Source organism: Manihot esculenta, chromosome 15 (assembly GCF_001659605.2).
Source record: "Manihot esculenta cultivar AM560-2 chromosome 15, M.esculenta_v8, whole genome shotgun sequence".
Taxonomy (NCBI): Eukaryota; Viridiplantae; Streptophyta; class Magnoliopsida; order Malpighiales; family Euphorbiaceae; genus Manihot; species Manihot esculenta.
The window spans coordinates 5,490,658-5,508,965 of NC_035175.2; the positions used below are offsets into that span (position 1 = coordinate 5,490,658).

At 33.1% G+C, this 18,308-nt stretch overlaps 2 protein-coding genes and 1 long non-coding RNA gene across 10 annotated transcripts; all 3 read right to left on the bottom strand.

Moving 5' to 3' along the window:
• Positions 1-1,169: 1,169 nt before the first annotated feature.
• LOC110601502 (polyadenylate-binding protein RBP45C) lies at positions 1,170-6,720 on the bottom strand. 2 transcript variants are annotated; one of them, XM_021738655.2, is made up of 7 exons: positions 6,301-6,719; positions 5,237-5,708; positions 2,301-2,356; positions 2,090-2,220; positions 1,904-2,000; positions 1,646-1,807; positions 1,170-1,476 (listed from the first exon to the last, which is right to left on the bottom strand). In XM_021738655.2, exons 1-7 carry the CDS (start codon positions 6,598-6,600, stop codon positions 1,474-1,476), a joined length of 1,221 nt encoding a protein of 406 aa, XP_021594347.1. In that variant the 5' UTR covers positions 6,601-6,719; the 3' UTR covers positions 1,170-1,473. The 2 variants fall into 2 exon arrangements, with proteins under 2 accessions (XP_021594347.1, XP_021594346.1); XM_021738654.1 differs by lacking the exon at positions 1,170-1,476 and having other exon boundaries at positions 1,616-1,807; positions 6,301-6,720.
• LOC122721928 lies at positions 2,514-4,839 on the bottom strand. Its single transcript, XR_006348741.1, has 2 exons — positions 3,997-4,839; positions 2,514-3,775 (listed from the first exon to the last, which is right to left on the bottom strand). It is a non-coding gene; the product is annotated as an uncharacterized LOC122721928 (long non-coding RNA).
• Positions 6,721-7,358: 638 nt separating the features above from the next.
• On the bottom strand, positions 7,359-16,967 carry LOC110601588 (probable disease resistance protein At4g27220). 7 transcript variants are annotated; one of them, XM_043951197.1, is made up of 9 exons: positions 16,895-16,967; positions 16,622-16,752; positions 16,408-16,527; positions 14,621-14,720; positions 11,182-14,538; positions 8,282-8,794; positions 7,898-8,032; positions 7,723-7,819; positions 7,359-7,621 (listed from the first exon to the last, which is right to left on the bottom strand). In XM_043951197.1, exons 5-9 carry the CDS (start codon positions 14,524-14,526, stop codon positions 7,614-7,616), a joined length of 4,098 nt encoding a protein of 1,365 aa, XP_043807132.1. In that variant the 5' UTR covers positions 14,527-14,538; positions 14,621-14,720; positions 16,408-16,527; positions 16,622-16,752; positions 16,895-16,967; the 3' UTR covers positions 7,359-7,613. The 7 variants fall into 7 exon arrangements, with proteins under 7 accessions (XP_043807132.1, XP_043807133.1, XP_021594466.1 ...); XM_043951198.1 differs by lacking the exon at positions 14,621-14,720 and having other exon boundaries at positions 16,408-16,522; positions 16,622-16,741; XM_021738774.2 differs by lacking the exon at positions 14,621-14,720 and having other exon boundaries at positions 16,622-16,741.
• Positions 16,968-18,308: the final 1,341 nt, after the last annotated feature.

Consider the following 18,308-nt stretch of genomic DNA (forward strand, 5'->3'; position numbering starts at 1 on the left):
TATTTTTTAAAATTAAAAAATAAAATATATTATTGCAAAATTTCAAAACCTTAATGTACAGTTGTGAGATTCTACTTATTATGGCTGCATTTGCTGCAGTGGAGAGGCCATCGAGACCACTTGTTGAACATCCCTATATATACAATGGTTGTTTTTTTTGGATGTTTGAAATTATCATGATTAAAATATATCAAATAATCCTCCCTAAATATCTTGAATTCACAATATGCTAAACAAACCCCACCTCATGTAATCGGTATCCTCATATTTATGAACCTTACTCTGATAATATCTTATTTCCTGGTCGGAATGCACATCTGCATCCTACTCAAAACGAGCGCTATTTAATTCAAATAAAAAAAATTAATCGATTTAAATTAATTTAAAAATTAGTTTAATTTTTTATTTATTTCATTTTAATTTAATTTTTAATTTTAAAATTTTTAATTAATTTAATTTAATTTAATTTTAATTAAAAAAATTAAATCAAATTAATTAGTAATAATAATATATTTTTTTAAGAGAAATTAAATTATATTAAAATTAAAATATTTTAATTAAATTTTAAAATATTAACAATAAAATAAAAAATAAAAAATTATTAAAAATTAAAATTAATCAAATTAAACTGAATCAAACCGATTCAATTCAATTTAAATTTTAATCAAAATCAATTCGACTTGATTTTCATAAATATTAAAATTTTTATTCAATTCGATTTAATTTTAAATCAAACCAACTACATACTCACCCTTACATCCGAGCATTGTAATTCCATTTTTGCAGCAAACTTGAATCTCTTTATTACCGTCAAATGTTTCATTTTCTTTTTTCAATACAAAGGATTCATCAAAAAGTACAGAACTTTTTACATTTTTAAACCAACCTTAAATTGTAAGCCGAATCATTTGACCAAATTGACCCTTAATATCCGCCGGAGCCAGGCCGAAGTCGCTAAACAAATCGGTAACAAGGAAAAATTGAAGTGTTCAGCGTAAGAAAAATGGTATCATTGTTAACTTTACAAACAAACATTAACATATTTAGTCAGTAACGAAAGTTCGGAAGTTATAGGGAAAAAAGCCAATAAGTTCCAGTAAAAAATGCAACATGTAGATAAAGGAAAAAAAAAAAGAGGAAATCATTGCAAACCAGTACAACCACAACAATAAGCACAAACAATGTATAATGATAATTAAAAGCATTTAAGTTTCCACCGAACACATCACGAGCAAATTCATGAATCATATGATTAATATCGGAGTGCAGTGATGCCCACAGATGTTGCCTCCAAACATACTAGTCATCGCTCATCAATAACTAAAGCTTAAACAAAATGGCATAAAGCCTAGTTCCAAACACCAAGCATTGTACAACAGTCTGGACTCTCTAGTGCAAACAGCTGCAACCTCTAGCTCTGCTGCCAAGGATTTCAGCCAACGTTGTAATCATCCAGCAACATAACAGAATAGATCACTGTGCATAGCAGAGAGTAAATATCAAGACCCAGTGCCGTTGGATTATTTGTATATTCATATTATTTGATTGTTTGGCGTTTAACTACTTGGAACTCCAAATCCAGTTTGCAACACCCTTCCCAAGAGCTATACAAGATGCAAGTCCTAAACTTTTATTTTTTACTAACCTGCTGTGGCTGTGGGTAAGTTCCTGGTTGCTGATAGTTCCCATATCCAGGATAGCCACCATAATACATGTTAGGATCCTGGGAAGGTGCATATCCATATGCATCATATCCTTGCGCATATCCATAATACCCTCCATTCCACTGGCTTTGTTCTGGCTGAGCCTAGAGTTACAAATGGATTCCTTTTTAATTTGCAAAATACATGGGAATCTATACTGTCAAAAAACTAAGCAGATCTTAAAGCGGTAAAAACAAAACCTGTTTGTTTGAAGGACTGCGCCCCCATGAAAGTCGAATACTTTGTCCCCCTAACTGGGTTCCATTCAACATCAGCAGTGCTTGTTCAGCACAAGCCCTGAATACATCATATGCAGACAATGACACCATAATAGAAAGGCAAGAATGAAAATATATGACATTTCAGGTAGGCTAGTTCTTAAATACCGGTTAGCAAACTGAACAAACCCACATCGCTTGCCTGCAGGTATCTTCACATGCACTAGCTCACCATATTTACTGAACACTTGTCTCAAATGGTCATCTGAAACACTTGGATCCAATGCCCCAACAAATATCTGCATTCAATAGTAGTAAGAAGTTAAAATTTTAGAGCAAGATGTACCCACATCAACAGTCAGTAAAACAAACTACCCACAGTTGTATTATTTGGATCATTCTCGCCCTGGTTTCCTTGAGTATTCTGTATGGAAGCTGCAAACCAGGAATATTCGTAACTAAAATATGAATATATAAAACATCAAAAAGAAAAAAGCCAAGTGATGGAGAATAGCTTTTGAAAACATGATGCTAGAAGCAATCAAAGTAATCAGCATGGAAGAAACAGGAAAAGAAAAAAGAAAATAAAAGGAAAAAAAAAACAACCGACATAACCAAAATCAAACATCACACACTTGTAAGGAGTTGATCAACTAGAGAATACCTTTTCTAATAAGTAAGCAAGTTCAATATTACCACTAACCACCAAATCTTCATAAAAGTCGGTACAAAATGTCATAGACAGACTTCACACATTTGACATACTGAACTGATCAGGCATTGAAATCAACCAATTACCAAAAGAAAAAAAGTTCAAATCACATCCAAAGAAACTAAGTGATTTCAGCAATAGCAGAAGACATTGCAAAATCAAAATCCCTCCATTTGGTATCAAGAACTTTGCAAGATTCAATTCAATTGATTTCCTTTCTAATAATTCTTTCAACTTAAAAAATTTTCATTTTAAAGGAAGTTGAAATCTTGTATGATTTTGCAAGTCTTCATTTGAATTCTTTACTTGCAAAATGAACCATGCCAAACAAAGAGAACAAAAATTTCCAGACTAATATAGACCAATTGTATGGAATCAACAAGATCTGTGTTGGCAAGGGGGAGAAGGAACCCAAATGAGTAATTCTTATGTGAATAAGATTACCTTTAATTGTTAGAAAACCTAAAAGCGTTCCCTGCCCTAGCAGTCTAACCCAACATCAAATTTGTTAAGGAACTTGCGTAATGCAATCATTATCATATTGCAATAGCCATTTCCTTGATCTGGTTATAGAGCCTTGCACCTGGAACAAGGCGCAGAAGGCGTTAGGTTCAGAGCATAGTGAGCCAATCCTGAGGTACACAGCATCATGTTAATTTTATCAACTTATCAATTAATTACCCAACACCACTTCTATGACTACTATCACCACCAACGCCACCTCTGCACTTACGGTGACCATCCACACATCAACTTCAATAAACTTGCTTAATCCAAAACCACCAGCACTGGATGTTGTCTAATATAATTAGCACAGTGCCTGCTACCTCCATACCTATACCTTAATGCTCATGTACTTATTAAGGTGAGAGGTGACACCAAAGCGACAGGGTACCCTATGGCCTTAGGGAGGTCCTTTTTTGAAGTGAGGCACCATATACAAAAACACACACATATGCACACACAAATTATACATACATATCATACACACACAATTATACATACATGTACATACAAATGTACAATTATACATTTATACATAGTGATTAAAATAAAAACCTGCTGTCAAAGGGCCATTAGGAAAGGGAAGAAGAGAATGGAACAAGAAAAGAAGAGGTGAGAAAGAAGCCCTGCTGGATTTGCTGCACCAAAAGTGAGAAAAGAAGAAGATAAGAAGAGAATAAGAGGAGAGGAGAGAGAGAGAGAGGAAAGAAGATTTAAAAACAAAAACTGCTGATTTGCTGCACCAGCAGTGAGAAGAGCATGAAAAAAAAAGAAAGAAACCTGCTACATTTGCTGCACTAGCAGTGTGAAAAGAAAAGAGGAGAAAAGTGGGGAAAAGAAGAATAAGAGAGAAATGTACCTAAAATGCTCCAGCTGTTGATGTTGAAATAGACACTATGGATTAGGATTTGATGTTTAAAAAAGAAAGAAGATCTGCCTGTTACTTCAAAGGTGCAACGCCTCACCTCTTCAACTTCTCCTCAACTCAGCCAGGAGAGGCAAGGCAGCCTCGCCTGGCACTTTAACAACACTGATAGTCTGATACTTCCACCAAATAAACTAGTTGTAGCAATGAACCTCTCATTTTCTATCCAATTAATATGAAGAGATGATTATTCCATTCCATATTCCTTAACATGCTATAGAGAATGACCCTCACGCAAACACATAGGTTTAGATTGTTATCAGAACAGGATTAAAGTCTAGATTGATAATGTACTCAAGAACAGCAAGAACAGCAAAAAAAAACAACAGGAAATTAAGTACATTATACATAAGGAGGAAGTAGAAGACTAGTGCTACAGCATGACACCGTAGAAGGGCAAACAAGGTAATGCCAAGTGACGCAAAACAAATGTATGTTTATGATGACTTCATGTGATTTCCAGCACTTGGAATGAACATCCAAGCTCACATCTTCACATGAAATAGAATAGCAAAAATAAAAAAATTGGAAAGGTGTTGACTGTAAGTAAACAATGAAAAGAACTTAATTATGACGAAATAAAACAGAGGTTCTTATCGATAAAAATAAATTAAGGAATTCTGAAAAGGAATTAAACTATTCTTTGGAAGAAGGAAAAAAAAATGGAATCAAATAACTCGAATTGTAAAATTTCAAACGCAAGGAACTGGAAAAGTAACCCTGTGAATGTAGCAAATGCCACAAGAAAATTAAGTAAAACTTATGATAATCAAAATAACTGACCTAAAATGAGGCCACGCATTTAAGTGGAATCATTTCAGCTGAAATCAGTTCCAGGCCCCCCAAAATGAGAGCCTCTTGGTGTCCTGCTTTAAGACAACATGAGTTTTATATAAGAGTATGCATGTTTTAACTGAATTAAATGCGCCCAAGTTCACAAAGGAAAGTATTGGAAGGAAATGACTCCACATTCCATCTATCTTAGTGCACAAAACTGAAAACACAAGAATTTAAGAACATTGTTTGGACAAAATCAACCCAGGGCAAGGAAAAAAGAAAAGAAATAACAAAGGAATCAAATCATTGAACTTTCCTACAGTGCAAGTATAAATTGAACAGAATCAAAAATCAACAACCAATATTCCATTCAACAATGTCCAACAAATGAAATTACCATTCTGAAATTGCTGCACTGCAGGCTTTTTAGTAGCAGCTGACCCAATCCGCATGGGCCTACTAGAACAGTACTGTCCATTCATTTCAACCATAGCACGTCTTTGCTCATTTTCATCACCGAACCTCACAAAGCCATAGCCCTTGGGGCGTCCAGTCACCCTATCAGTTACCACTTTTGCACCTTTCACAGATGAGTAAACACTTCTAAACGTTTCTTGCAATAGGTAATCATTGACATCAGCAGCCAAATCTCCCACAAATATTGTATAATCGGGGCCATCATCTTGACGCCTCTCACCAGCTGAGAGAGTAGCCCAATTTAGCCTGAAATTCTGTTCTGTATTTGGCATTAATGTACCATTATATGTCTGCAAGATCCTCTCTGCTGCTGCACGAGAAACAAACTCAATGAAACCATAACCCTCTGGGAGGCCAGTCTGCTTATTCCTAATAACCTTAGCTGAAACAACCTGCATCATAACAAGAATATAAGTAGCAACATGAAAATCTAATTGCATTCAAACTAACACCAACGCATTTCAATTGTAGATTTCTCTTGTTTAGGAGTTATCAAGCGCAAAGTAGGTATCTTGTTTAACATTCAGGCTTTTTCATAAGCAATACAAAGAAGAAAAGGGCCCTACATCAACAGAATCTTACATGCAACAAATTAGATCATATCCGAAATTATTAATTTTCATGCAAAACTTCTTTTCTTTTTTGTCTTTACCAATAATTTACTCCAAATCTCTTGCAGAGGTATGTGAATCGCAAACTACAAGAAAAGAATTGAAATGAATTTTTGTAAAATCATGCAAGATTTCATCTTCTTAATTGTTAGAAAAGAAAACAAATAAATTGAATTCTTGCAAAATTTTTATTCCAAAAGGAGGGTGTATATATGGAAAAAAAACTCTTAACGCAACAATTTGAATCCAAACAAATAAACTCAGTTCGCTTCTATCAATCCTTAGCATGAAGAACGAATACAAACATTTCTTTTTAGATGGACATAAATATTGAAAGAAGGCAAAAGTATAGCATGTAAAGTATGCAAGTTACCTCCCCGGTGTTGGCGAAGATGCTGAAGAGATAATTTTCGTCCATCCACTGCTGCAAGTCTCCGATCCACAACGACTTGATCTCGGCCGAATCTGCACCGGCACCACCCTGCGCAACTGCCTGAGGAACAGCATACTGAGCCGGGGGAGGGACAGGCGGTGGGGTCCAACCAGAAGGCGGTGGAACAGGCTGCTGTTGCTGCTGCATCATCATCCACTGCTGTGGCGGTGGCTGCTGTTGGTACTGCTGATCGGTGGCCATCTGCTGAGGGACAACTCCGGCTCCCGGCTGTTGCATCATATTTAAGGTTAATCGGAGTTAAGGAGGGCCGGATCTGGGAAAACTGAAACCGTAGGTAAGGGATTGGAGTTGGAGGGTATAAAACTCCAAATCCTGACAAGGTCAATGAAGAGAGTGGGAGATTCGGGTAAGGATGAATTTATAGTGTTGGAAGGACTTGGATTCGGTAGATTGGGCTGCTCTTAATATCGTAACAAAAAGAGGGTTTTGTTATAGGCCTGAGGCCCTTAGTGTGGTGAAGTGGTTTGTTGGGCCTTAGCGCAATGCGGATACTAGCATGACATAATTTTAGGGTTAGGGACAACAAATTTCACAACTTCTTCCCCAAAAAATAAAAATAGAAATTTCTCAATTATGACACCAATCTTTAACTTTATTAAATTAAAGTTTAATTTAATTCACGAAAATTTTATAAACATTGATATATATGTTTTATAAATTTTTTTAATTAATAATAATTATTTCTAATTTTTAATTTTATCGACTTTTATATTTTATTAAACAAGTCAGATCAATAATAATAAAAAAAAATAATGTGTGAATTTTTTCCATATTCTAATATTTGGAGAATTTAAAAATCTAATCAATAAAAATTATTTTTTTCATTAAAGAAAAATTAAATCATTTGTAAAAAAATATTTTTCATTTTTAAAAAATGATTTTTACTTTTTTTTTAAATTTAAATTGCAGTAAAATAATGAAAAATAATTTTTTTATTAGAATAAATAGAGTTGATGAGTTAATCAAACACATGATAATAACTTCAATATTCAAGTTGCAGATTCATAGATTCCAAGTACAAATGGCAAATTTAGCTTCTGAATCCTTGTTAAAACTGCAAGCAGCTTAGGAGTCTGCATACCAAACACATGATCAAACATAAACTTAATTTTACAAGTTGAACATAAAAAAATAAAAACCGTTCGATATACTGAAGATGAAATTAATGTTTATTTGCACTTGAAACGCAATGAACCAAACAGTTCTGCAAAAGCCAAGGGCAGCAAAGCATATTAACCACCTGAAGATCATGAACAAGTATACACAATTAACATATTTTAATACGATGAATTGCAAAAAGCCACAAGAACAATAGACGACATTGAAAGCAGCAACTAATACCTCTGCTTAGGCAACATCCCATGCCCTGGATGTTTCTAAATATCATGTTGGTCGGCCTGGAGTTACCATTGCTTGAATCCTCGACTACTTGAAGTGCCTGCAAATCAAATTGATAATTGGTAGGCACACGATATTTTGAGCAAACAAAACCATTATTTTACCCTACTGTAGCTACCTTTGCTTCGTTTTCATCTTCCATGTATGCAGGTAATGCACCCTGCTGCTCCCGATTCCATTCTATTTCCTCATTGGCAGAGCCTAGAGTTGATGCATTCCAATTAGCTACATCTTGCTTAACAATTTGTGTTTTCTACACCACCAGAGAAACGATGACGAAATGAGTGAGAATTGGTAGATTTTATTAGGCAACAAACATGACACAGCCACGAATTTCACCCAATTCCAGAACTGAAGACTTTTGATTTAAAGCGTATTGCTGTTGGCACATCAATCAAGATCTTTCCAGCACTCTTTTGTTAACAATTATAATAATCACGAACAGCAGCGATAAATTAAAAAAAAATAGTGGAAAGTGAAGAAAAATGATAAACTCAAGTACCTTCGCTTTTGCATGAACAGAACCATTCGGTGCAATAGTAAACCTTGTTGTTATGAGAGGACATCCTTGTACAGTTAATGTTTCTAGACATGGGAATACAAAATGATAACGTCCTGGACAGAAGTGGATAAGACTTGTCAATTCTTTTAATGTCAACCTCACCAGCTTTGGCATCACTATCTCATTCTTATCGTTGGTATCTGCTTCACCATCACAATCAAAAACTTCCACTAATTGATAAGTTTCTATTATTTCAAGATATTTAACATGTGGAAGACCTTGAGCAATTGCGATTGGGAAGAGTCTTTTCAATTTGTTGCAACGGTAGACTTCAATGTGGAGCAAATTAGTGAAGCACATAGATTGAATATGATTCTGTAATGAGACTTTGTCCCTCTCATCATCATCCTTAACAATAATGTGCTCCAATTCTGCGCATCCAGTTATGATTAAAGTTTTCAGTTGTATTCCTTCAGGATTTTTGACTCTTGCTTGTCCTGAACTTGTTGATTCCTACATGAAATTGCAGAAAATCATTTAGTAAATTTTAGTAATATTTATTGCATCCAGGAAATGTAACAACTGTTTCATGCAAAATCAAAATATACTAATACTTATTCTATCTTAATTCAGACATGCAAAACCAAAATAAAGCTGAGTGAGAGAAAAAAAAAAGTGTGAACACACATAAAATACATTATAGTTTTACCAAATTTCGAATAGTATCCAAAATCAGATCCCTTAACACCCTTTTTCAAAAAAAAATCAATAAACAAGACTACACTTAGATTTATTAGATTTGTTGCTACAATATCAGTATTAAATTCGAAACTCCTAGCTGATGGCCAGAGACCTAAAGAAACAAAAACTTGATTCAAACAATCTCCATCAAGCCTGTTCAACAGGAAATTCTTGCTCCCATTCCACCCATTAGACTATTTGTTTCTATATGCATAAGGATCCCAATCCATGGATCTCTCGGTTCACACCCCACAAAAAAGAGGGCTTTTTATTAATTTAGAGGCGAGAGATTTTAAATTTGTGAATTAGGGATTTGTGGAAAAATATTTGTAAATTTGAGATTGAAATGTTAGATGGCCGAAAAGTGTGTTTGGCGACGCGCGCCAAGCCATGATTTATTTTTTTTATTTTTTAATTGTTAATATATTATAATAAAATATTTATATTATATTAATTTAAAAATATTATTTATATTATATTTTTATAATAATAAATATTTTTTATAATTTTAATATAATAATTTTTAATAAATTTAATTAATAATAAGATTGGTACAATATTTAATTACAGTATAATTTTATTTTATAATTTTAAATATTAATATATTTTACATATTAATATTTATTAATAATAAAATACATTAATATTTAATATATTTTATTATTAATATTTAAATTAAAAATATTACACGCCCTATATAATTTCAGTGTTATAAAATTAATATTATTCTGTAATTATTTACAGTATTATAAAATTAATATTATTCTATGATTACTGTAAATAATTAATATTAATATTATAATAAAAAAAATTAATATTATTCTATGATTATATAATTTCAGAATTATAAAATTGATATTATGTTGCAATTAGATATATAAAAATAATTCAATCATATTGTATATATTTTTTCAGTGATAAATTTTTTATTATTTTAATAGATTAATACAGTAATTATGCAATTAAATAGTACTAATATTTTTGTATATGTTTAATATTATTTCATAATTTTATAAAATACTAAGACTAGTTATAAATAATTACTATATTTTATAAAAATATTTTTAATATATAAAAATATTATAAAAATTAATAGTAAGGGACTGCACACAAAAATATTTAGAATTATAACATTATGCTGCTATTAAACTTATATAAGATCGCTTCACTGAATTAATTATCTAATTTAATTATTTTTTATTTTTAATAAATTATAAATAATTCGGATAAAATATTTAAAATTATTATATTATCTTCCTATTAGATATTATTGGAGAATACTGAATTGTTTATAATTTATCAAAGAAAAATAAATAAATTAATTAATCTAATAACAGAATAAATTAATTAAATTTATTATCTTTAATAAATTATAAACAATCATCCCATACAACATTTAATCACAATATAATTTTATTCTATAATTTTAAATAGCAGTTCAATAAAAAAAATTTTAATTTTTATAATTTTAAATATTTATATTAATTTTTTTATTTTTTTATTAATTATTTAAATCACAACATAATTTTATTTTATAATTCTAAATAACAGCTCAATAAAAAATAAATTTAATTTTTATAATTTTAAATATTTATATTTATTTATTATTAATTATTTAAATCACAGCATAATTTTATCTTATAATTCTAAATAACAATTTAATAAAAAATAAATTTAATTTTTATAATTTTAAATATTCATATTAATTAATTAACTTATTTATCAATTTTTTTTATTAATTATTTACTTAGTACTTTTATACATATATTTAATAATAGTAAATAAATTTATAATTAGTATTATTTAATTATAATATTATTATAATAATATATTAAAATTAATAAAATATATTATAATAATATATTATATTAATATAATATAAATATTTTATTATAATATATTAATAATTAAAAAAATAAAAAATTAAATCACGGTCTAGCCACAATTTAAAAAAAAAAAATGTCTGCCGCCTATTTAACAGGCGCCAAACACACTTTTCGGCTCCCCTAATCTTAAATTTACAAATATTTTTCACCCAATCTTTAATTCACAAATTTAAAATCCCCTCTCTAAATTGATAAAAAGCCCAAAAAAAGAGCCGTTTAATTATAATTGAGGTTTATAGCTACCACAATTTGGCAAAGAGTGAAGAGGTGTACCTTGAGAAGAATTGATATTTTGATAACATAGTTGATTGATAACTTGGGACACCCCTCAAATTCTAAGTGCTTCAGAAATGGCAATACCACAACATAATTTCCTGAGCAGAAATAGCTAGGATTTGATGAATATGAAAGTTCAAGTTCTCTTGGTTCATGGAGCATGTTGTCATTCCCATCTCCAGAATGCAAACCTTCTTTTCCTTTACTGAAAATGTGCTTCAATTCTATAGCATTCTGTATATTGATCTCTTCTAGGTGCAGGAGACCTTGAGAAAATGAGATTGGGAACACATATTCCAATTTGTCACATCCACATATTTTCAAAGTCTTTAAGTTCTGCAGGCCAACTGGTTGCTCACAAGCTTCTAAAACTGCTTCCTCCCTCTCCTCATCCTTTTCTGCTATAACATGCTTAAGTTGATTGCAATATCTTATATCAAGTGTTTCTAGCAGCAACAAACTTCGAGCAAGCGATGGTGAGAAAATAAATGTCAGCCTGTCACAACCATCCAACTTTAAATAAGTGAGACTTTTGAGGTTCACATGACAAACAGGCCCCTTCCATATATACCTCAGTTTTGGTATTGATTCCAACCTCATTGTTACTAATTTTGACAGCAAATTCCTGTCTGCTCCACTAAGTCCATCAAGTTGGAATACTTCTTGCAGATCATCACACTCTTGAATAACCACAGTTTCCAGATTTTGCAATGCTCGCCACAACTTTGCTGGGAATAGGGTAAGCATCCCATGAGATGCAAACATCTCAATTGTTTGTAATTTCTCCAAGAATTTCTCTGGTGGCTCACCATCACATATTTCTCTCAGAATCGTTTGGCCTATGTGTATCCGCTGCAAATTTGAGAATGCAATTGCCGGCACTTGCTGCTGCATTGTACTGATGAGGCATTTCATACTGCATAAGAAAAAGCTAAGCTGAATCAGATGATTAAAGCCCCTCTGATCCATCTCTGGAATGATATTCTGGATGCCTGAGTTATCAAGAGAAAGATCATAGACATTCAGAAACAACTCCTTCAACACATTCGGAGTGTTGATATTGTGATCACTGATAGAAATACACCTTGAGGTTGAAGTCCCAGGCCTTAATGAGAATTTACGGCTCATATTTCCAGAGTTTATTTCCACACAGTATTTATTCAAATTGGGGAAAGCAAAGTCCCTAGGAATATGTTTATCATTGATGTACAGCCATAATATTGCCAAGTGTGATAGTGAATTGAGTTCCATCAAACTAGCATTGCTTCTTTGGTCACTTGTCCCTTCAACCCCCCATTTGCAAAAGCTGGAGTTACCAATGTATAACTCTTCAAGTTTGGATAATCTTTGAATTGTGCTGGGAGGAATCCTCTTCAGCTGTTGACAATCGGCCAAATCCAGTAACCTTAAATTATTTAGCTCTCCAATTTCTTCCGGCAATTCTTTAATAGGAGAACCATGGAGATCAAGAATCATTAGTTTCTTCAGATACTTCAGTGAAGTAAGATCCGTAGCGATGCTGCAATATTTTAGCTGTAGGGTATGAAGGTTCGTTAAGAATTCAAGTGACTGTGTCGACAAGAACTCATGGGCTATAGATAAAACTTGAAGTTCCTTCATCCCTTCAAAAAATGTATGAATACTATTACAGCCTTCTTCCACATTGGTAGAACCTTCTTCCGTATCGCTAGAATCTTCTTTTAGGCTGAATTCTGTTCTTTTTCCATACAACAACAACAACATTTTTAGCTGCGGACAAACCAGCCAATTAGCAACTTCTCGTATATCGCTATCCATTAAGGAGATAGCTGTGCATTTCTCAAAGCTGTTAGTCCTCAACCTCTCCTCCTGCCCAAAGCCAGCTCTAAGCTTAAATCCATTTTCCATTTTGGATCCAATCCACAAGGCAAAATCACGAAACACGTCATGCATTTTCACACTTTCTTCACTCTCAGTTTCTAATAACATAGAAGAAGCTTGGAGAACACAAATTGCTTCACACACTTCGCTCCTTGTTTCCTCTATTGACTGAGCATCCACATACAGCCCTAAAGCAACTGTATACCTCACCAAGTCCTCAACAAAAATTTCACAATCTTCAGGAAACAAAGAGCACAACAAGAAGCATAACTTGGTCTGCTCACGTTGCAAATAATCAAAACTCGACTTAAGACATGCATAAGCATTTTCATCTTTGTCAACATCTCGAATATCTGTAAGTCTAGACTTTTTAAGCTTTTGAGATGCTGCTTCCCATCCTTCGAGATTTTTACCTCTTAAAGCCCTTCCCATAGTCACAATAGCTATAGGCAGACCCTTGCATTCTCTTGCCACTTCCACTGCCATGTTGTTCAAGACAGAAGAGGAGTCATCACATACACCCGCATTCTTTTTGAATAAAGCCCATGCTTCATCTTCAGTTAAATGATGTAGTGGAATCTCTCTTTGACAGTCCATCGAAATGCATACATGTTGAAGACGAGTTGTAAGAAGAACTTTGCAACCTTTATGATCATCACCAAGTGGGATCCCTATTTCTTTCAAGTCAAGATATCTCCAAATGTCATCTAAGATTATCAGAATCTTCTTCTTATTCTTCAAACTTTTCCATATTCTGCTTGCTCTCCCTTCTTTACTCTTTTCACGGATATCTAAGTATAACTTGTCTGCCATTCGATCCTGAATCTGTATCAAGTCCTGTGCCTGGGATATCACAACCATCAGAACTTCATCAAAAAGCTTCAACTGATTGACTTGCTTCCCCACTTCTTTAACTAAGGTGGTCTTACCCACCCCTCCCATTCCATACAGCCCGATCATGTTGACATTGTCATCTCTAAGTGCTTCCATAATACGATTAAGAGCCAGTTTTGATGATTCAGAAGGCATGAAATCCTTGGATAAGAATTCTATGCAAGGGAGAGTAGCGTAGTAGAAGACACGAGAGAAATTCCCCTTTTCTTGCAGCTTAGAGAGACTAAGTCCCTTCTTAGCCATTTTTCTGCTCAATCGGTATCGCGAAATAAAATAAGGACACCATTTGGAGAAGCACCTTTTGCCTTCCTCTTTTTCATTTTCCAGGCACTTAGCATCTTCCAAGGCTTTGTTTGCATCTGTCAGCCATGCCAGCACATCTTTCTCAATTTCTTCAGCATTCCTAGTGGCTGCATCAACTGCATTTTGCACTCGATCTTGGGCTAGAGTCAGATTTTTCTCTTGCTGCTTTAGGTCTTCAGCAATGTTGCTGAAACAGAATATGTAACGAAGTTGATGTACTATTGGTTCCACCAAGAGTTCTGCAATCTTAGAAGCAATGGAAACACTGATGTTCTCAGCTGCCATTTCCGTTACCACCTGAAAAGGAAGAACCATATTCCATAAAATAATGAAATAACCAACAAAATAAATAGACAAATAGAGGAATGAATATATATACATTTGTGCAATAATATTCATCTTCCTTGGAGTATGATGCCTGCAACAATTTCTGTGATGGGTCAAGAATATATACAATGGTGTCTAGTACACGAGGCTCCCTGATTTGAGATAGTCAAGGAACATCCATCTATCAGGCGATGTAAATGTGGTATGATGCAATTGTTTTAGTTCTACTCACACTTCAGCCACAAAAGTAGAATCAGAGAATGAGTAGTTTGCTAAACTGCTGAGAATTTTGAGTCCTTTGTAGATTAACTAAAAATTTTTAAAAAATGTCTCAAAGTCAAATAAATATAATATTTTAGTTTGATATTGAAAATTTTATGCAATTTATTTACTAATATTAATTGGTATATCATGCATAAAAGAGAGAATAAACTCTTTCTTTTTTTTTTATTAGCCAAAATATGATAGAGAACATAAATAGCATGTATATAAGAGATTGAAATTTTTTTTTTCTCTAGTAATTTTTATTAAAAAAGTAACTATTATTAATAATAGAAATCTAACTAAAGAAAATATATTAGAAGTTTAAATGTGCCACTTCTCACCTTTCATGGCTAATAAGATGGACGCGCAATAATTTTTTAAAAAATAATGTCAGTTTTTAGTTGAAATTTTTTAATTATAATATATTTAATGATGTTCTGAAATATGTAAATTTAACCTGAAAGAAAGACGTTTCTTCCTTTTATTTTTTTCTATTTCTCTGTCACACAGGCGGTTATTTAATTACTTCAAGCGCGCATGTGGATTGCAAAATGATTGGGCCAGCTACTCTCCTTCACGTCACATCACCGGACTGAACTTTCCACTGATCTTGGGCTTGCAACCGATTCGGCCTGCCCCATATATTTAGGCCGAAGTTTGATACATTGGACCGATCAATTGAATGGGTTTTGGGTCAATATTATTTTCTTGGACCCAGTCTTATTTAGGATAGATGTGATACCGCAGTTATCATTTAAGATTAAAGAGTATAACTTTTTTATATTAATTGTTGTTATTTTCACACAAAGAAATAGCATTAATTAATTAATCGGGTTGGTTATGACTTTAAAAAATTATCAAATTAATGAATAATACTTTAGGTTATATTAAAAGCTTTTGTTTACAATATTTTATTGTAGAATTATTGCTAATATATATATATATATAAATGATGCATAAAAAATATATTTATTTTTTTTAAAATAAAAAAATCCTTTATGTAGATGTTCATTTACCCTTTGTAAATATATATTTTAGCAATTCATTTGTTATTAAAAATAGAAATAAAACATACTAAAGCTTTTACTTCATTGTCATTAGTATGTTATATTAAAGAAGTGGCAGGAAATTAAAAAATCACATAATAGTAATAATAAATAAAATAAATTGTATTTATTATGTGCATATTAGGAAATATATTTTATTGGAGGGAGTTTTTGGAGGTAACTTATGGGAAGGTTATTTGAGAAGTACATGCTTTTTGGAGGTTGTCAAACCTCCAAAACCCTTCCTTTTTTAACCCATTAAATTAGTAGGTTGGGATAAAACCTTACCTCTTTACCTTATCTTTCCTTACTTTTAAAAACTTCTCTTCATCTTATAAAGAGGAAAGTAGTTTTGCAGCTAATTTAATATGGAAAAATTTATCTAGACTTGGTTTACATGAAATAGTGGGCCCACGTAAAACTCTATGCATTCATATTATGAAACAGAAACAAGATAATTAACATTAATTATCCTAAATTCTGGTAAAAGGAACATGAAATAAGAGACGTATTAAAAATTCAATATTACCAGACTAGCTTGGCTAGTGTTTTCTGATGCTACCCACCACCCAGTGCTCACTCCACCACCTTCAAGGAAAAGATTGTAAAAAGCAACCAATCCTCAACTTCTTCTTCACCCTTTTCTTTGCTTGAAATATGAGAAAAAAAGAATATGCAGATAGATAAATTAAAAAGAATACGTAAATGAAGAAAAGCATTGAAAAATCTACTGTTGCTTTTACCTGTACTGTACCCAAATACCGACGGGATAGGAGACGATAATGGCTATAGAGAGCACCCCAAACGCAGAGTGGTCTAGTGATTAATAATCTCAGCAGTCTTGGATTCTATTTTCTTTGAACCTATCCATTGACTCATGGCGACCAAAAAACAAAACCTTAGCCATTGACTTGAAAATAACTTGAATTTAAAAAAACTTCTTCATCAATCTCAAGGCTGCCCACCAACCACTTTTCATTAACTAATTATTTTTTTTAAAATAAATAATTAATTACCTGGAACAGATCGTGGTAGAAGTCGTGAAGACACCAGTCCGGGCCGAATCTTTTGACTGCTGTCCATCTGGAAGAAGACTATTAAATCATGTTAGATGCAAGCAAATAGGGAAAATCGAATCCAACTGAAGAAGCACTGATCACATAAACCTCACCTTCGCATGGGTAGATCTGTTTGATGTTATGAGATCCTGTCGTCTATATATCTGGTCATTATCACGATAGGCAATATGTACGGATATATTATTGAAGCTTATATACATACATACATACGTATATACATACATACTGTGTCACTATTATTTAATTTCATCCAGGGTCATGTGGACACGATTTCAAATGTTCAAAGGTCTGTTACCCTGTGAGTCCATTAAGTCGAGGGAGCTGGACCTCCTACACGTGGGCCTGAATCCTGTCTGTTGCGTTCGAGCGAGCATTGAGCTGTTCACTGAGGAGTAAGCCTATAAATTGGGCCTTGATAGAGTTACAGTATGATTTTCATAGGATTAGCCATAGTCTGGATATCTAAACTCCGATAGTCATCAAATGTCCCTTTACTCACTCATTAATCATGGAATGATTAATGAGAGGTAAATCTCGAAACTCTAATTATTACTGTGTGATTCTAGAAGCGCTCTTGTCAAAACATCTTCTTTTCGCCTTTATCTATTTCAAATTTACGCTTTTGATTTCACTTATTGTACTGCATTTTGCGTTGCTTCTGCTATCTTGCTTTTTCCTGTAACGACCCGGGAACTGGACCGCTACCCGCGCTAGGATCCAGATCGACTTAAGGTCGCCGGGACCCGTAGCAAGCCTAACCTACATCCTGTCATACCTGATAAATCCCATACATGATAATACATTTTCATAAAAACTTTAAACTTTTCATACACCAAACTTGACCTGTGCATGCACTATAACTGTAAACGTCAATACCCCATACTAGAGCCCTCATCAAATGCTCTAATTGGGTCAACATTATATACATCAAGCTTGGTTTAACATATCTCATAATTAAAAACATTTACATAAAAATCATGTACAACAAGGATTAACCATACATTAGGGCCAAGCACAATACTAATACTCATTACCTTACTATGCAATACCTTACATTATATTACATCATTTTACAATGCATGTCCACTACTAGTCTATTACATAAACATAGCTATTACCCTTGCTGACTTCCTGCTACCTCTGACCCTGCAAATCTGGGGGTTAGGAGAAAGGGGTGAGCTACAAAAGCCTAATAAGCAGAACAATAAAACAGTTTATAAACACATGCTCTCATGAAATGCGTCACATCACAAACAAATCACATCATGGATGGACTGACCGAAAAAGCCCTCTACTCTGTGCCCGGCCCTCGGTGGAGCTCCTCAAGACTTCTATTATATACATAAGCTCT

Excerpts from the sequence above, each read along its gene's own strand:
- LOC110601502 (XM_021738654.1), bottom strand. The coding sequence starts at position 6,600 with ATGATGCAACAGCCGGGAGCCGGAGTTGTCCCTCAGCAGATGGCCACC. Across the intron at positions 2,357-5,236 it reads AGTGCAGCAATTTCAGAATG|CTTCCATACAGAATACTCAA; the intron begins GTAATTTCATTT and ends CCTGGTTTGCAG. Across the intron at positions 1,808-1,903 it reads GCAGTCCTTCAAACAAACAG|GCTCAGCCAGAACAAAGCCA; the intron begins GTTTTGTTTTTA and ends TTGTAACTCTAG.
- LOC110601588 (XM_043951198.1), bottom strand. The coding sequence starts at position 14,526 with ATGGCAGCTGAGAACATCAGTGTTTCCATTGCTTCTAAGATTGCAGAA. Across the intron at positions 8,795-11,181 it reads AAATATCAATTCTTCTCAAG|GAATCAACAAGTTCAGGACA; the intron begins GTACACCTCTTC and ends AATTTCATGTAG. Across the intron at positions 7,820-7,897 it reads AAGATGAAAACGAAGCAAAG|GCACTTCAAGTAGTCGAGGA; the intron begins GTAGCTACAGTA and ends TTTGATTTGCAG.